The sequence below is a fragment of the Cydia splendana genome, chromosome 27, assembly GCF_910591565.1.
Source record: "Cydia splendana chromosome 27, ilCydSple1.2, whole genome shotgun sequence".
In the NCBI taxonomy this organism is placed as follows: domain Eukaryota; kingdom Metazoa; phylum Arthropoda; class Insecta; order Lepidoptera; family Tortricidae; genus Cydia; species Cydia splendana.
Window position 1 is genome coordinate 2,549,864 of NC_085986.1, and position 19,688 is coordinate 2,569,551.

Sequence of the window (19,688 nt, forward strand, 5' to 3'; positions counted from 1 at the left end):
CTATAGGAGTTTCTTGGACAATGACCCTAAGAAATAGGAAGAGAATGAAGCATTTGAAATGTGGTTGCATGGAATGGAACAAATGGAAGGCATCAGTTGCAGACAAGATAACAAATGAGGAAGTGTTACAAAGAGTGGGAGAAGGAAGAGCTATTCTGAACAATATTGAAAATAGACAGGGGAAAAATGATTGGACATTTAATACAACACAACCACTTTAAAACTATCCTGGAGGGTCGGATAGGACTCGAGCAAGGTAAAGGAAACCCCAGACACAATTAGATCAAGTGAAAGAAAAGATAGGGGTTGTCAAAAAGTCAAAGAGCTGACCTAAGATAGGAAAAGCTGGAAGATACTCCACCAACAAGAGAATAACTCTTAAGTTTATGATGATGAGGAGTTTCTAACAAATTTCAGTACCATATTTATTATAATTTCAGTGTCCTTACATGTAAATTAGATATTGAAAATATAAACAAGCATAATCAATATAACATATTTTTATTCAAGCTTACACTTATTATTTACACGTACTTAACGACCAAACACTCCAAAATAAATTCTAGGACTTTGAGGTTATGTTCATCTCGTAGAAACCGTCGCTTCTTTTCTGGCAGCGTCTTGCAAAAGCTGGGTGTCCACTTCGTCTGCTGGTAACTGCACGTAGCGGACTACGGAGCCTCTGATGAAACAGTTCTTCACTGACAACATATGCGGATATTTGTCTGGGTCGATGACGCTAATGTCCGAAAGTTTTATATTCAAGTATTGATCCACAGAATGTAAAGTTCCACATATGCTCAGATCATTCTTTAACTCGACTACAACATCTTTTCCCACAAGAGACTTGAAAAAAGAGTAGAACAGCATTTTTATGTATTAAAATTGTGAAAAGGCGGCACAACAGAGCACAACAGTCAAACAATTTTATGTACCACAGATAAAGCAAGGTAGACATTTTGTTGACATTTAGCAATTTATCTGTTAAGGGCGCTCGACACAACCGTACCAAACTACGAACTGGCAAGAGAATTGAAGAGATTTAAAAACTCAAACGCATGAACGCTACCATAATTTATAACTAAATAAAAAAAAACATGACAAATTTGACTTGACATTTCGTTTTCTGTAAATAAGCGGGCAAAACTGCTAAATATATAGGTTAAAGATTTAAATAATAAATAAGACTAATTATGACTGATGTGAAAATTAAAGTAACATTCGTTATTCCTAAACATTGTAGCGACGAAAATGATTGTTCCGAAGACATGCTTATTGCCTATACGGTAAGTTATTGTATTCATATTTTTGTTTATAATAACTTGACCAGAATATACGAATTCCCATGTTTAAAACTTATGTTTAAAGTGTTTCTTTTACTTAAATAAACACTAGCTAATAAATAGATCTCTTTGGTTCTCAGAAAATCAACGTTCTTAGTCAAAACAAGTTTACTTACTGTGTTTTATTAAGAAGTCACTTTTGACCGTTTTTATTCTTTAGGCGTGTGAAAATCACCGTGGAGGAGGGCTCCAAGCGCAGTGGGCGCATGAGAAGTCCCTCACATTTGACCAACCTCCCATGAAGAATGACATTTTCGTGTTATCAGAGTTTGAAGGAGACCTTTATGAGAAGTTGAAGGCCACAAAGTGTCTGTAAGTATTTTCTTTTCGAAGAAGTTTCGCTTCAAAGAAGTAAAAAACGATTGCCAGTGGGGAGGCACTCCTAACTCCGGGCACACTCGGCTCATGACATACATTACAAACGGATAGCATGAATCGTCCCTGAAGCGCTGTCAAACTTCGTTTTTGTAGGAAGTGTCCTTTCTATACGGTAGTACTATTATTTATACTGTGCTATTGCATGTTATCAATAGTAACATGCAATAGCACAGTATAAATGTTACAAAACTTCAGTAATAAAGGCTATTTTTATTTATTTATTGCATGTTATCAATAGTACAATTTATGAGACCTAAAACTAGGGAATGCAAACTGATAAATATTTAGTATAGAAATTAGCAGTAAATTACAGGTGCTTTTCATACTAAGTTTTTACTGGTTGAATTCCCTACCTAAGACCAGTAAGTTGCTAATAGGTCTACCACTTAGCACAGAGTGGGTGAGCGGGTTAGCTAAAAATAGTATGAGTGTGGCTAACGGGCATGGATGTGTGCGACGGATTTGACCTTACCTACCACACCCACTCCGTGCACCCTTAGCTTGGTTGGAAGTGATTCTGAATGTCATATCATTTCATTTATTTCAATATACACTTACAGTGTAGCTCCAAAACGTTTACATGATTTACGACTATTACATTACATTATATGTTACCTATATCTAAGAAAGACAAAAATAAATAAAGAAACAATGTCAGCTAAAAGATAAACAAATGAATAAACATTATAGATAAAAATAAAATAATTACAACAATAAAAAATATGGTTAACTATGGGCAGCATGCATTTTATTAAGTATATTTTTCGTACTGCACTCACCACTGACACACACTGCTTTGCACTGAGCACTGCTTTAAGACTGGTTTATTTTCTTCAACAACCCTCCGCATGCTAATATATGACATCTTCTCTAAAATATCTTTACTAATTTGGCACAGATTGGTTGGTCCCCGATGCTTGTCCTGCTCTCTCACCGAGGGCAGCCCTATTCCATCCAAAGGGCATCCCGTGTACACAGTAGCCATGCGGGGATTGATTGTAACTCTCAGTGGACTTTCTAAGGAAGCAAAGGTATGTAAGATATTACTGTAATTTTTTTAAAACTCCATTTATTTTAGCCTAAAAGTAGACAATAAGTTTTTGACAAAAAAATCATTTTTGGTACAAGCTTTAATCGCTTTTTTCCATAGGCAACTAATATGTACTATTCTAAAAATAAAATTCTAAAAACCCCAAACACAATTAGGGTGCATTGTTTCATCACAGAGTTCCAATGTCCACCTCCTGTCTCTATCATCAGATCAGCGCGATGGTACCATAATATTGCATTGTCATTCAATTTACATACATATATACATACATATATGTATGTTAAATTTCATCTCAATTGAAAATCGGGAAGTGGGTCAAAGTTAGCTTCCAAGATTTGACTCACACTAACTTTAACTTACATACATACGGCAAGTGTAGCCCATAGCCATAAGCAAAACCTCTGATAATGTAAAGACAAAAACATACATGATAATGAAACAGATACAATTGATGTCCAACCGTTGCGTGTATCACTAATAAACCTCCTTCTCCTAGCCGGTAACACTTCAAATATAACATAAGTAGCAGCTATCAAAACATACATACAGTTAGTCATACTTACAAACTAAACACACACAAGTTACTAACTAAACATTGCTGCCGCTCCTAGACGCTTCCGGTGCAAAAGTGCCCATAATACTCGCGGCATTGCCGCGCTGAATGGCTATGGATAGCCTTTGCACCAGAAACGACTCGGAGCGGGGGTCCTCCCCCTTCTGCCTAAGTCGACGGCCTACGGCAAGTTAAATAAGGGCTTGTAAAAGCTCTTACCCTAAAATTCAGGCGCATCACACACCTGCTGAACGTGTTCCTTCAAACCCCAGTATTCAACATTCCAAAAACCTAATGTTTTGGAAGTTGTTGGTTGTTGTTTAAAGTTAGACCAAGTTGCCAGCGATTTTGATAGCTCAGACTGTGCAAATGGCGTGCTCTTGTGTTGGAGGCCAAGACTCATCTTGGGTAATCGCGCCAAACAAGCAAGCAAGCAAGCAAGACTGTGCAAGTGTTATTTTAAACGTCAAACTTCTATGATATTATGACTTTTAAAGGTTACGGATGTTGTAAAACGCGTAGCCAATTTGAAGTGGGAGTGGGCTGGTCATATATCACGAAAGACCGATTCGTGGAGTAAACGACTACTCGAGTGGCGACCATGGGGGAAGAGCGTCCTCAAAGTAGACCTAAGATGCGTTGGGAGGACGACATCAAAAGGACTGCGGGGAAGAAGTGGCTCCAGGTTGCACAGAACCCTGACGAGTGGCGTAAAATCAGGGGGGTGTCACTACGCAGTTTAGGTACATTTGGCCGGCGCGCCGCCCGGGCCGGCGTATGGCAGTGGGCTGCCGCTCGGCTCGCACGATAGTCGTGTCACGTGGCGCTCGCGTAAACTTGAAAATACACAATGGCTTCGAAACCTAAATCTAAGTCCTTACTTGGTAATAATTAAAATAAACATCCTTAATTTATTGAATATTGGTTGCCCAGAAACAATATTAAGAACTAAACGACATATTTTCGAAGGAATACATCTGTGGCATACCTACTTCCGTGAGAATCAGACATATCATGGTATAATAATATACTCCGCCTGGTACTCCATTCCCGTCTTTTCTAGGTCACCTAACTGACACGGGCTTACGTCATCATGCGACAGCGCTATATGATAATATGCGATAGCGCTATATATAGCGGCCATGTTGTTGTGACGTAGCCCCGTGTCACTCTGGGAATGGAAGACCATGTTTTATTAGACTATGAGACATACTATCTCCGGATAAAAAAAATATTTTTACAGAATCAACGTTTTTAAATTCCTACATATTTAAACTAAACTAAAGGCCGTAACACACTATCGCACCGCACGTAGGTCATAAGTAAGAGCGAGAAAGAGATATCGCTTTCTCGCTCTTACTTATGGGTGCGTCGCACAATGACCTTGGTGCGGTGCGATAGTCTGTTACCACTATAAAACTTGGCAAGTGATAACCCCGTGCCGACAATCACAGCTCACGATTCACGGTTCGTGCGCGGTTATAAGTTTCAATTTTGTTGCAGGCGGCGAGTATAGGTATAATTTTATACCTAAACCTGACTTTTGTGAAGGAGTGAATTTTCTGTACGGTAGTACTATTAGTTATTCTGTGGTAAAATGAAGGAGGCCTACTCCTGAAGGGTAGAAAAAGGCTAAAGAGAGAGAGATGACGTTTAAATAACACTTGCAGTCTGGGCTATCACAATCGATGCCAACTTAGCTTGGTCTAAAGGCGTATCCAGACTAGTCAATTTTTCACCAATCTGATTAAATTGCCCGATCGAATCAGGACGCCAATTTGACTCGCCGAATTCAACCACCGATAATGACCGATATTTATGCTTATTATATTATTTATGTTATTTATGCTTTGAAAATAAATGCTTTGATTACCGATAAAATGACGTGCGGACGCAAGAATACCAATTTGTGACACCAGTATTTTCGTTCTGGGGCATTTTTTCAATTTAGAGGGCTCTAATATCACCATAAATTTAAAATTGTTGATTAAATTGGAGATTGACGCCAATTTAATTTCTGATCAAATCGGTCGATTTAATCATCCCGTCTGGATACCGCTTAAGTCTAATATGTTATTTCCAGACGAATCTAAAGCAGAAGATAGAATGGATGGGCGGCACGTACAGCGCGGTCCTGTCCTCGGAAACGACGCATTTGATCGCCAACAATGTGTTCTCCGACAAATACATAGTAAGTCAACATTTATAGCCTGTATCTTTAGGTATTTAAATAAAAGTAAACAAAATCTACCCTCAAATGGCTCCTTAAGCCAGTTGAGGGTAGATGAAAACATTACATAGTCAAATAACAGAAGGTAGGATCCTATAGAAGTGGTATACGCGTGCCTCCGTCAGGGACAAAACATACGCAATGCGATACTATGAAGCATGTGCCAGACGGCAGACAACCACAGTTTCTGCAACATGACCTTGGTAGAAAAACAGTGGTTTTAAGCCATGTAGCAAGTGGTTGAAACCAAATTCTGCATGACCTTTGAACGCCCTTGGTAGACAGGCGTGCTCTGCCAACCATTGGCAGATGGGCTTGTTGTAAACCATGTAGACAGCCGCGCTTCTATCTCGCTTCTACCAAGGTCATGTTGCAGAAACTGTGGTTGTCTGCCGCCCTTCGGCCGCGTATGCGGTGCATTATTAGAACATTAAAATTTATAATAAGAAAGTCTTTGCTGGTTTTAGGAACGGTCGAGAGGTTCGGTTTCGTTCGTAAATGTTCGATCGTAACTGGTTACGTATGAGAAGAAAATAGTTTTTAATCGCAACCAGTTTCGTACAAGACCGAAAAAGTCTTCGATCGCAACTGGTTACGAAGCTCCGGTTGCGTACGCGGGCGAAGGGGTTCAGTCACTTCTCCCCACCTTTCATGCCAGATCCAGTTATATACTAGATTCATGTCAAATAATGTAGATTAAAGTCAGGTCGTTCAGTGACAGATCCAGGCGGTTTTGTATTTGGTTGGTTCGGGTAGTTATAACCAATAAATGTTATATTTATTTATTTAGAAATTTAATTCAGGCAACAAGGCCCATATTACAAATACCTTACAGACTAACATACATATGTATTTTATAAACTAAACACTATTTAGTCGACAAAACGGCGTGGCTCCGTTGCATCGGCTGCTCTTGTGTCGGATTCGGCAGTTTGCCCCGGAACCTCCGAAACACGACACCTTTCGGCCAGAAGTCGGCGCACTCGATGGTCCCCTGCAGCGGTCGCGGCACGCGCACCACAAAAGAGTTGAAGTGCACGTAGTGGCGCGATCGAAGCTAGAACACCCTCAGCGTGTAGCCGGTCTTCTGGTGTACATACTCCACCACTTCAGCAGCCCGAAACTACCCGAAAATGTACAAATTGTTTGTTTAAGCGCCATCGACAATAAGGTCCCTTTTCATAGATAACGTTCCATATATGTGTCGCTTAACTTCAAACTCGGGTAAATCCATTCGACCCTCTCAGCAAATATCTATCCTATTACCTTTTCTTAATACCATAATCGCATAATCTGACAGATGGATTTACCCGAGTTCGAAGTTAAGCGACTCATATCATTGTCTGAGTACCCACAACACAAACCTCCTTGTGCTTACTGTGACTTGATCAATTTGTGTAAGTGCTCCATTACCCACAGAAAGCAGCCGAACGAGGAATCCCAGTAATGAAAGACAGCTGGATCCCCGCAGTCTGGGACGCCTCACTGAAACTTGACATCAACGGTTCTTCACCAGAATTCAACGCACACCGCTTGCCTCCGTTCGCCAACTTGCAGATCACAACCTCGGGCTTGAATAGCCACGACAAAAAGTTAATAATGAAACTGGTCAATGCGAATGGCGGGGAGTTTTCCAGGGTATTCTTGAGTCAGACGACTGATGTTTTGGTGTTGACCAAGTAAGTTATTTAAGTATTTTTCTAGTTTTTTTTAACGTAAATGCAAAGAGAATAATATATATGTATAATTATTTATAAATGAAATACTTATTATCAGAGGTCGGACAAATCATCGCAAACCCATCAAAAATCATTTATATCTCAAAATAGGACAAGATTTATTAAACTCATATTATGTACACAATATCTTTATAAAATTTCCAGATTATACTCAAAAACTGCAGTTCAAAATTGTAAAAAAAATTGTATCATGTTCCATACCATATTTATTTTTGCGATAAATTGTCCGAATTCTCCTTATTATTTATTTATTTATTTTATTTAAACTTTATTGCACAAAGTATATACAAAAATGTACAAATGGCGGACTTAATGCCAAATGGCATACAAATATAATAATGGTATATAATGGTATATATTATACATAGAAAACATCCATAACTCAGGAACAAATAATTGTGATAAACACACAAATAAATGCCCTTACCAGGATTCGAACCCGGGACCTCCTGCTTCGTAGGCAGGGTCACTACCGACTAGGCTAGGAGGCCGTCGAATTTCATCTTACCTATTTTTTTCAGGGACTCCACATCAAGCGAAAAGTACAAAGCCGCCATAGAGTTTGGCAAAGTGTGCGTGACACCTCATTGGATAAAAGATTCAGCGGCGCTGGGGTTCGCTTTGCCTGTGTCGCGGTACAAAGTGACTTCCACTACCACATCGTCGCCGGTTAGGGACCTAGCCGTGCCGGACATGAGTAAGTTATCTATCATGCAGGGAGTTATAGTCAATAATACTCCCTTGGGAGAAATGGCCAATATTACTCCCTCTAGTACAAAGTGAATTGCACCGCTACGCCCTCGCCGGTCAGAGACCGAGCCGTGCCCAATATGAGTGAGTTATTTATATTACTCCCTAAGGAGTAATATTAACTATTACTCACTTTTACTAATACATATACTGGCTATTACTTAGAAGTAAAATTGGGTATTATTTAAAATGAGCTAAAATCAATTATAGAGTAAAATGACCATTACTCCCAAGGGAGTCATAGCCAGAGTAACGATCAAAATTACCCCTGAGTAATGCCCGATATTACTCCCAAGGGAATTAGAGGTTTTCTCAAGGTTTAAAGTTTGTGTAGTTTTTGTAAAAAGTTTTTTTTATATTTGGTAAAAAAAAATAAGTGAAAAATACAAAGCCGCCATAGAGTTTGGAAAAGTGTGCGTGACCCCTCATTGGAAAAAGGACTCAGCGGCGCTGGGGTTCGCTTTGCCTGTGTCGCGGTACAAAGTCACATCCACTACCACATCGTCACCGGTCAGGGACTGCGCCGTGCCGGACATGAGTAAGTTATTTATCACACAGTTATAGTCAATATTACTCCCTAGGGAGCAATAGCCAATATTACTCCCTCTAGTACAAAGTGAGTTGCACCACTACGTCCTCGCCGGTCAGACACCGAGGCGTGCCCGACATGAGTAAGTTAATTATCATTTAGGGAGTTAATAGCTATACTATAGCCAATGTAACTGACTGTGGAAGTCGTTATATTCCCAAAAGAGTAATAACCGATAAAGCACAGCTTAGCAAACAAGTGCGAGTCGGACTCGCGCACGAAGGGTTCCGTACCATAATGCAAAAAAAAAAACAAAAAAAAAAGCAAAAAAAAAACGGTCACCCATCCAAATACTGACCACTCCCGACGTTGCTTAACTTTGGTCAAAACTCACGTTTGTTGTATGGGAGCCCCATTTAAATCTTTATTTTATTCTGTTTTTAGTATTTGTTGTTATAGCGGCAACAGAAATACATCATCTGTGAAAATTTCAACTGTCTAGCTATCACGGTTCGTGAGATACAGCCTGGTGACAGACGGACGGACGGACGGACGGACGGACGGACGGACGGACGGACAGCGAAGTCTTAGTAATAGGGTCCCGTTTTACCCTTTGGGTACGGAACCCTAAAAAGAGTAGAAATTAATAAGTGGCAATACTGTAGTGTCGTCCGTTTCAAATCAATATATATAAGAAAACGGGACGACACTACAGTGTTGCCACTTTTTAATATCTTCTCTTTTTTGCCAAGCTGTAAGGCTGCGTTTCCACCAGAGGTGTGCGAGGAGGCGTGTCGAGGAATGTGTTTTTTAAAATCGAATAGAATATCGTCCACTAGAGCTGCGCTGAACGAGGATGGATAAATGAAAGGATTCCATTGGTTCTTAACAAACATCCTCCTCGCATCCCATTCCCATTTTATTAATTTTGTGTGTTTTTATGTTTTAATTTTAATATTAGCTGCATGTTTGTTTGTTGCTGTTGTTCTTGTAGTTTTAAGTTATTTATAACATAATTCAAACACAATGTAAAATTGTTTTATGAATAAATAAATAAGAAAAAAAAAATGACCTCATCGCTGGAAACACAGCCTATTTTAACTACTCCCTAGGGATGTATAATCAATATTACTCTCAAAGGACAAATAGCCAGAGGAAGAATCCAAATTATTCCCAAGGGAGTAATTTCCAGAATAATAGTCTAAATTATTTTTATTGTTGACAGGTTTAAATCTTACAAGGATAACCAAAGAAGGAAAACCGAGCAATTTTGTGGATGAGAGTAAAATGACGGATTCCATGATGCTGTCAGGAACTACAAAGGTAAGATAGAGTCAGACCAAGCAAAGTCTGCAACGATTTTGATAGCATACGCAGTGCAAGTTATACGTCATAACTAGCGACCGCCCCGGCTTCGCACGGGTTAACAAATTATACACCTAAACCTTCCTCAAGAATCACTCTATTGGTAGGTGAAAACAGCATGAAAATCCGTTCAGCAGTATTTGAGTTTATCGCGAACATACAAACACACAAACAGACAGACGCGGCGGGGGACTTTGTTTTATAAGGTGTAATGATTACATTAGGATAATTCCGACATAAAAAAAAACTAAAACAAGTGGCCGATAACTCTGAAAACTCTTATTACAACGGAATATGAGTGATTATTCAATGATTTTCGTGACTATCCGATTTGTGAAATTCCCCGGATATTACTTTATCCTTGCCAAGGATTACTCAAGAACATTGTAAAAAAAATTGTAACATTGTTTTTTTTCAGTTTCAAGAGTCCAAGAGAGATTCCAATGTGGATGAAAATCAGAAAGCATTCGAAGCTTTTGACGTCGCTGCGGTCAAAAAGGCTGGCCCTATTTTTGACGGATTTTGTGTAAGTAAACTTTCCTTACTCTTAAGCTACTTATAAGGCAGGGGGATATATTTCCCACATGACTTTGAACTTTGTTTCAACGTGATAGGTTTCAATTTTGGAATGTCTTCTAATGTTCTTCTAATATCATACCGAAATAACTTGAAATAAGTAAGGCTAGAGTGCTAACTCCATACATCAGTTTTCTTACCAAAACGCGGGTTATTTCGGAATCGACATCTAGCGTCAAGTAGTGGTATTATCAGTACCGCTACTTGACACCAGATGTCACGAGAGTCGCGACTGACGAAAAATGTATCGCTAAAACAGTTTACAACTAATATTATAAGTACAAGCAGAAGGAATTGAAAATGGAGTTCCGGTCAATCGGGTTATAACCGGTCTGTAAAGGCATTTATTTGTGCGATGAACACAAATATTTGTTCCGGAGTCATGGGTGTTTTCTATTGTATATAAGTACGTATTTAATTGTCTATACGAGCGTTTCTTTTATTTTTTGCCATTTTTATATATTGTGACCTTTTTTGCCAGTTTTGTGTTATTTCTAGTCAGGATCGCGAGCCCTTTTCATCCTTATAGGAGAAAAAAGTGTCCCAATATTTCCATACATTTTTCAAACTTTCCTTTTTGTTACCGCCATACAAAGTATATGGGGTAATGGTAACACAATAGGAAAAAAACTCTGGGACATTTTTTTATCCCATTAGGATCGAAAGAGCTCGTGATTCTGAGTAGAAATAATACAAACGTGGCAAAAAAGGACACAATAAATAAAAATGGCAAAAAATAAAAGAAACGCTCATATAAGTATGTATATCGTTGTTTAGCACCCATAGTACAAGCTTTAGGTTGATCTGTGTAAGATGTCCCCTAATATTTATTTATAATATTAGCTGAATATTGTTGAGCATTAGACTTTTCATTCGTCGCGACATCTATTCTCAACTAGCAGTCCTGGTAAATCCGCTACTTGACGCGATGTCGACTATGAAAATTGGTAATTTGGTAAGAAAACTGATGTATAGAGCACTCTATCCTTACCTAGTGGCGAAATTGCCCTAAGGCCAAGTAGGCCCGGGCCTAGGACGGCAAGTTTTTTTGGAGCGGCAAGCTGACGAAAGATTCGCTGATGATAACAAGAAATAACTTAAAATGTAGTGATGGCTGCTGAGCAAGGGGCGGCTACAGGGCCTGGGACCTAGGGTGGCAAATACAGCAAATCCGCCACTGTCCTTACCTATATTTCTCTATGGTTATATCCTACAATCAACATCTCTATTTGAAATTAATTGATTATCTTTCAATATATAGATTTGGGTGAGCGGTCTGGACGGGATGCCTCGCGAGCGTGCTTGGGCGTGCGTGTCTAAAGCCGGAGGCACCAGGTAAGGCACCATTTCCAACACTCTGTGTATTCAAGGATATTCCATTTTTATTTTTATTGGAACGAAATTATTGCTTTCGCTTTATTTTTACAAGCCTTTATTTAGTTTCACCTGACCGTTGTCTGTCGTTCTGTAATCAAATCTTGCAAGTTAAATTTGATCCACTTCCCGGTTTCGATTGAGCTGAAATTTTGCATGCATGTATAAATCGGATGGCAATGCAATATTATGGTACCATCGAGCTGATCTGATGATGGAGACAGGAGGTGGCCATAGGAACTCTGTGATGAAACAGCGCAACCTAATTGTGTTAGGGGTTTTTAGAATTGTCTCGATGAGTATTAGTTGCCTGTAGTAAGAAAAGTACAGTCAGCGATAAAAGCTTGTACCAAAAATGAAATTTTTGCCAAAAACTTATTTTTGTTGAACTTTTGCGCCTATTTATTTATAAACTTTATTACACAGTAAAAGTTGTACAAAAGGTTGCCAGAGCTCAACGAGGGTGCGGAGTGTTAGGGTCGGCAACGCGCATGTAACACCTCTGGAGTTGCAGGCGTCCATAGGCTACGGAGATTGCTTACCATCAGGCGGGCCGTATACTTGTTTACCACCGACGCTGTATAAAAAATAATAATTGATTTTAATTTTGTTGGTAGGGTAATTCGCCAATAACTGGCGCCACCTTGCCACTGGTCGATAACGGCCACCCTAAACTAAAAATGAATTATATTCACCTATAAACAGAATTCATTTTAGTATAAGGTTTCAATAACTGGCCAGCCTTTAATAACTACTAAAGGTGGCAGTATAAGGATACTAAAATCAAAAAGAATAGACAGTATAGAGGGGTCCTGTCATTGTAAATTTTGTAGTCACTGTAAATTTACTGCCATCTATCGACACACGACTAAAACTCAAAATGAAAACTTATAAAGTTATCAAAAAAATTATATATATGGATAAATGATTTTATTATTTTTATATCATTTTGATCCATGTTCATTCACTGATATCTATGTGTTAAAATTGTTAAATATGAAACGGTGTCGTCACGCCATCTAGCCGAGGATAGGCTAAAGGTGTGAGCGCCACCTATTCGAGAATGACTTTTACTGGAATTCCGAGGCACGTTTTTTCCTTAGACTTTATTCGTCTTATACGAAGTTACATATGTCTTTGCTAAAATGAATTCTGTTTATAGGTGAATCTATTATAGAATTATTTTTTAGGTTAGGGTGGCCAGTTACTGGCGATTTACCCTAGTGTGTAATGTTTTGTTGCACTAAGGTTATATTATTGTGAGGTTAATTATTTTAAACCAAGGAAGACATTCTTTTTTTTAATTCTTAACTTGTTTTAGGTACGACGGACCAAACTCCCGAGTGACCCATGCAGTTTCATGGGGTGCTGCGGCGTCGGCGGCGGCAGCTGCCCTGCCCACGGTGCCGGTTCTATCCCCGTTGTGGCTCATACGGAGTGTGGAGGCCGGGAGAGTGTTAGACGAGGCCGAGGTACTAAGAAAATTACACAAGAAAAAATCTGAAACTTGCTAGTGAATGTAGTGAAATATTAAACAATCGTGTTTAGGATATAGAGTTGATTTTGCTTTGCTTAATAATTGAACAATGAAAACTATATGCAACTTCATCAAACTTAAACATACACCACACACACTACCACCGCCTTATTACTTATACTGCTTATACACCACTATATTTTTACATTATAAATAAAAAAAGAAACATAAGAAAAATACAAGAAATCTCTTACTATATCAAATTTCATCAAATCGTGTGCAGTATACAGACCTCTCAAACAAATATATGGACGCAAAAATCCTAAAAACTATTGCAATGTATCAAATACCACTGAAAGTCGTTTTTCTCGTTAGTAATTAAAAAAAAATATCTTATCTTTTTTTCAGTTTCTTATAAACACCGAGCCAGCCACACCACGTAAAGCGAGTCAACCACCTATAGCCGCCCCTTCCCCTATGAGCAAACGGACATTACAACTGTTACTACCCCCACCAGAACCTATAGTGGAAGAACAACCACAACGAGATCATATAGTCGATCATTACTTGAGCCGTAAGTTAAGAATGCCAAATGTTCTTTATATAGTACATTAGGTCCCAACCACCCATAGCAGCCGCTAGCCATTAGCAAATAACACTACAACTGTTACTACCCCCTCCAGAACCTATAGTCGAAGAACAACCACAACGAGATCATATAGTCGATCATTACTTGAGCCGTAAGTTAAGAATGCCAAATATTCTTTATATAGTACATTAGGTCACAATCGTCCACAGCGGCCGCTTCCTATGAGCAAACGAACACTACAACTGTTACTACCCCCACCAGAACCTATAGTGGAAGAACAACCACAACGAGATCATATAGTCGATCATTACTTGAGCCGTAAGTTAAGAATGCCAAATGTTCTTTATATAGTACATTAGGTCCCAACCACCCATAGCAGCCGCTACCCATTAGCAAATAACACTACAACTGTTACTACCCCCTCCAGAACCTATAGTGGAAGAACAACCACAACGAGATCATATAGTCGATCATTACTTGAGCCGTAAGTTAAGAATGCCAAATGTTCTTTATATAGTACATTAGGTCCCAACCACCCATAGCAGCCGCTACCCATTAGCAAATAACACTAGAACTGTTACTACCCCCTCCAGAACCTATAGTCGAAGAACAACCCCAACGAGATCATATAGTCGATCATTACTTGAGCCGTAAGTTAAGAATGCCAAATGTTCTTTATATAGTACATTAGGTCCCAACCACCCATAGCAGCCGCTACCCATTAGCAAATAACACTACAACTGTTACTACCCCCTCCAGAACCTATAGTGGAAGAACAACCCCAACGAGATCATATAGTCGATCATTATTTGAGCCGTAAGTTAAAAATGCCAAAAGTTCTTTATATAGTACATTAGGTCCCAACCACCCATAGCAGCCGCTACCCATTAGCAAATAACACTACAACTGTTACTACCCCCACCAGAACCTATAGTGGAAGAACAACCCCAACGGGATCATATAGTGGATCATTATTTGAGCCGTAAGTTAAAAATGCCAAATGTTCTATATTTAGTACATTTTGGTCTCAACCGCACCTAAGGCCACCGCTTACCCTATGAGCAAACGGACATTACAACTGTTACTACCCCCACCAGAACCTATAGTGGAAGAACAACCACAACGGGATCATATAGTCGATCATGACTTGAGCCGTAAGTTAAAAATGCCAAATGTTCTTTATATAGTACATTAGGTCACAACCGTCCACAGCGGCCGCTTCCTATGAGCAAACGAACATTACAACTGTTACTACCCCCACCAGATCCTATAGTGGAAGAACAACCCCAACGGGATCATATAGTCGATCATTATTTGAGCCGTAAGTTAAAAATGCCAAAAGTTCTTTATTTAGTACATTAGGTTCTAACCGCACCCATAACTAAAAATTGTATGGTTCAGAGTATCCTAGGCATATCGTGTAACGTGAAAATCATTGGCTCATATTTCTGGACTGGGCATCTGAAGCAACCTAACGAACACATGACACCCGTCAAAATACACCGTAAAGGGGCCCACTGATTAACAGTCCGCCGGACGGTATCGGCCTGTCAGTTAGAACAAAATTTTGACAGTTCCGAACAACTGACAGGCCGATACCGTCCGGCGGACTGTTAATCAGTGGGCCCCTTAACTTTACGATCGGCCTCCAAAATGTATGTATATGGGACGGAATAACCACATGCTATACAGATGTAGTGATACTATATATAGATACATAATTATTTTCCATCGTATTTTCACGGAAACGTACGAACGTGTCTTGCTATTTCAGTCATTTTCAGGACAAAAAGTACTAAGGTTGACTGAAGTAGCATGACAAACGTTTCCGAGAAAATACGATGGAAAACAATTATGCACTCTGTAGTTGATCCACCCTTTTTGTTTCAGAACATCTGTCACAGCAACAAGCAGCCGAATCAAGCAAATCACCGGAACCGGAACCGGAAAAGAAGGAACCTTCTCGAAACAATGACGACACAGCCGTCACAGTTTCAGGGTTCACTCAGTCTGAAAATATATTTAAAGGTTTGTAAAACAAATAAATACATACATTCATTGATTTAATTTTAAAACTTCATAGAGGAAAACATAAAATTAATCTTCCAAAAAGCTTCCCTAACTCCAATGTATTAAATTTATCTTCCAGATTTAGTATTCGAAGTGCAAGGCCTAGAAGATGAAGCTATCTGCGAGATCGGAGCGGAAATCCGAGCGGAGGGAGGGATGCTAGCGGCGGCGGGTGCGGGCGGCACGCACGTGCTGGTGCCGCTGGACTTCGACAATAACCAACTTGTTACTAAGAGCGCGGAAGCGGTTACTGTGTTCTGGGTGGTGAGTGTCAAAGGTTTTTTACTTGTTTTAATGTCTCTGATACTAGGCGTGCACGTTGGAGGATCTGCCATCTTGTGGCCTAAATCGGAAACATAAACTTGACTTTAATTTTTAACAAGCAGAAACGTCTGCTAACGATGCTACTAAGCTTAGAATAAAATGAAAAGTGGAAAAATTACTGTCTTGGGTGAGACTTGAACTCACGGCCTCTGGATTGATACTCCAGCGCTCTGCCATCTGAGCTACCAAGACCTCATCCATAGCAGCATCTCTTAAGGTAGATGTCGCTGGGGTCCACTTGACCCGTAATATGGTGTAAAGATTTGCTGGCTATGGATGAGGTCTTGGTGGCTCAGATGGCAGAGCGCTGGAGTATCGATCCAGAGGCCGTGAGTTCAAGTGTCACCCAAGACAGTAATTTTTCCACTTTTAAATTTATTCTAAGCATAAACTTAACATTGACTTCAAGTTAAAGCAAGTGCTGCCCGCTACAGTTCACGCACGCCACCTTGCGGGTTGTAGGTTCTGCCATCTTGGGGCGTAAATTAAAAACTTAAGCTTGACATTTACATTTCGCGCAAATAAACAGGGGCCTCTTGTGCTGCCCCCTACAGATGCACGCTCCCGCTAGGCCCTAGGGAGACCAAGCTATTTTAGCCCAGACTTGATAGTATATGTCACCTTAAACATCCGCAACGAATGAAAATATATGCCTAAGCCTATAGTTGAGCGTTTTCCAAAAAAAAATTACATTTCATCCATGTCTTCAAAATATTGACTTCTTTGGCTCATTTTACTCAGAATCATTTGTACATTCACGCCCCATACATGAAAAATTGTGTCCCAAGATTTCCTTTCCAGATCGTCACAATTTTGTATGAAAAGTTTTTTTATTTGCATGAACGTGGTGCACTGGAAAAATATTTTTTTCATACGAAATTTTGGGACACATTTTTTCATGTATGTGGCGTGAATGTACAGTCAACAACAGAGCTATGAATACAGGCAAAGTGTCAAAAATATGTATACAGTACTTTATTGCCTGTATATTAAGGTCGTGTATACATATTTTTGGCACTTTGCCTGTATTCATAGCTCTGTTATTGACTGTACAAAAATGAGCCCAAGAAGTCAATATTTTAAAGACATGAATGAAATGTACATTTTTTTTGGAAAACGCTCAGTTGTTATTTATTACACGACCTATACGATTTATTTACAGAAAGACTGCCTCTCTCGTCAAGAGCTAACTCCCATCGAATACTACCACCGTCCCGTCCACCTCAAGTCTCCTGCCTCCAACCCGCTCCACGGAGTCGTGGCGAGTTTGAGCACCTACAGCGGGGTCGAGCGGGCCTTTTTAGACGAATTGGCGAAGCTATGTGGTGCTGCGTAAGTGTTTTTAAGCTAAAATTGTCCAAATATAGTCTCTATGTCCCTAAAGTTACAAATATTTCATAAAAGTTTGAAATTCGCTTTTAACAAATAAAACGCGGTATGAAAGTAGGAATCCCAGGAATTTGAAACCCTCTTTAATTCCAACTTTAAAATCCGATTAGAATGTGTCCTTTTAAAAGGACATTGGGATTTGTCCTTGTCACCAAATGTGCCAAAAATACTAGCGGCATTGCCTCGCTGAATGGCCAGTGATATCTGTTGGACAAGGAAAGAACCATTTAGCTAAGCTGAAAATCAGCGTTACAGCCTCTGTACTGAGCACTATGCTGAGCTTGAGCCTTTTTGCTGGCACACAGATAATTTATTGTTTTATATGTAAAAATGTAAAAATATGGGTGTAGCCAACTTATTCAAAAATATGTCCCATAGTTCTTAATTCGCTGACATAAGAGCTATGGGACATATTTTTGAGATGATTTGTGCTCAATTTTACAGTTGACTGTACCTTATTGTTTGTGTTTATGTGTGTTGGCAAATAAAATATTTTTCTTTCTTCTATTTTATATTTAAATCTTTATTTACCCTCCAGCATGCAGCAACGCTTCTGCCGCCGCAGCAACAACAGCGCGCTCGCCTCCACCCACCTCGTGTGCCCCGAGCCCACCGGCGCCAAGTACACCGCCGCCAGGAAGTGGGGGGTGCCCGTGGTCCGAGCTAGTTGGCTGCTGGCCTGCGCAGAGAGGGGGGTTAGGGTGGACGAGGCGGAGCATTCTGTAGACCAAGAAGCTGCAGGTAAAATAAAAAACAAAAATGGAACATTATTTTATTCCATTACAGTTCAACATTAATTCAATAGTATGGTTCATTTTGTCCTTTTTAAAGGACATTGGGATATGTAGAATATTTTGGCTTGTGCCGAGAGCTGTGTTAGACTGGACGAGGTTGAGCATTCTGTAGATGTCGAGGCTGCAGGTAAATAATATCTTGGCTATAAGTATATTGGCTCATCCTGAAAATCATTTAAAAGCACTCATTGTAACAAGAGTCAATTTTCGATATTATCCTCCAGTGTTTTAGTGTTTTTTCATTTCGGAATTACCAGAAAACATCTTAGTTCATTTTGTCCTTTTAAAAGGACATTGGGCTTTAGGGGGATATATAGAATATTTTTGCTTGTGCCGACAGCGGCGTTAGAATAGACGAGGCGGAGCATTCTGTTGATGTCGAGGCTGCAGGTAACATAAAAAAACAAAAATGGAACCTTATTTCATTCCCTTGTACAATTAATTCAATCATATAAATTATTGTATTCGGCAAATTTCGGAAATTAGGTAATCCCGAAAATTTCTATTGTAATGAGAGTCACCTTTTGGAATTCTCCGCCATTTTTTAGTGCTTTTTCTTATGTAGTTACACGAATACATTTTTTGTCCTTTTAAGAGTACATTGGGACTTATGATTTTTAAAAAACTCGATGCGTTCGTGTTTTTCCATCGAAGAGTTCCTTTGTTACAGATCCGTCTCACGTTCAGCAAAACACACTAAACGCACCACCACAAACACCTGAACCGAAAAAGAGTATTCCTCTACCCGAAGAAAGAATACCAGAACCGAAAGCCAACACTCCAGAAATAACTGAACCGAAACCGAAAACACCAGAACCGGAAATAATTGAACTGAAAACACCAGAACCGAAAAGAACTGAACTGAATAAGACACCAGAACCAGATTTAGATGCAAATATGGTGCCTGATGTTGAACAGACGTTGCCTCCAGATGTTGGTACTGCCATGTCGCCGCGGCAGACCAAGAAGAAGTTTAAGATCAATACTAATAAAAGTAAGTTTTGTATTTACTTATATTATTAGCAGCTTTTATTTTACTTGCTCTTTCTTTAGTATTTTACTATCTTAGAATTTTGCACTTTGAACAAGACAACCGGTCTGGCCTAGCGGGTAGTCACCCTGCCTGCAAAGCCGATGGTCCCGGGTTCGAATCCCGG

General features: G+C 39.6%; 2 protein-coding genes across 2 annotated transcripts in view; one reads left to right on the forward strand and one right to left on the reverse strand.

Moving 5' to 3' along the window:
• Positions 1-485: 485 nt before the first annotated feature.
• Positions 486-937, reverse strand: LOC134803901 (U6 snRNA-associated Sm-like protein LSm2). Its single transcript, XM_063776724.1, has one exon. It carries the CDS (start codon positions 868-870, stop codon positions 583-585), a length of 288 nt encoding a protein of 95 aa, XP_063632794.1. The 5' UTR covers positions 871-937; the 3' UTR covers positions 486-582.
• A 219-nt stretch (positions 938-1,156) lies between these two features.
• Positions 1,157-19,688, forward strand: part of LOC134803646 (DNA topoisomerase 2-binding protein 1) — a 36,292-nt gene continuing 17,760 nt past the window's right edge. The window contains exons 1-17 of the mRNA XM_063776430.1: positions 1,157-1,286; positions 1,504-1,655; positions 2,620-2,752; positions 5,409-5,516; positions 6,975-7,234; positions 7,816-7,991; positions 9,799-9,896; positions 10,357-10,464; positions 11,776-11,849; positions 13,210-13,360; positions 13,774-13,971; positions 15,167-15,275; positions 15,845-15,982; positions 16,104-16,288; positions 17,511-17,680; positions 18,276-18,478; positions 19,202-19,525. Coding sequence (XP_063632500.1) covers positions 1,194-1,286; positions 1,504-1,655; positions 2,620-2,752; positions 5,409-5,516; positions 6,975-7,234; positions 7,816-7,991; positions 9,799-9,896; positions 10,357-10,464; positions 11,776-11,849; positions 13,210-13,360; positions 13,774-13,971; positions 15,167-15,275; positions 15,845-15,982; positions 16,104-16,288; positions 17,511-17,680; positions 18,276-18,478; positions 19,202-19,525 — 2,680 coding nt within the window. The 5' untranslated portion in view covers positions 1,157-1,193. The remainder of the gene's footprint in view (positions 1,287-1,503; positions 1,656-2,619; positions 2,753-5,408; positions 5,517-6,974; positions 7,235-7,815; positions 7,992-9,798; positions 9,897-10,356; positions 10,465-11,775; positions 11,850-13,209; positions 13,361-13,773; positions 13,972-15,166; positions 15,276-15,844; positions 15,983-16,103; positions 16,289-17,510; positions 17,681-18,275; positions 18,479-19,201; positions 19,526-19,688) is intronic.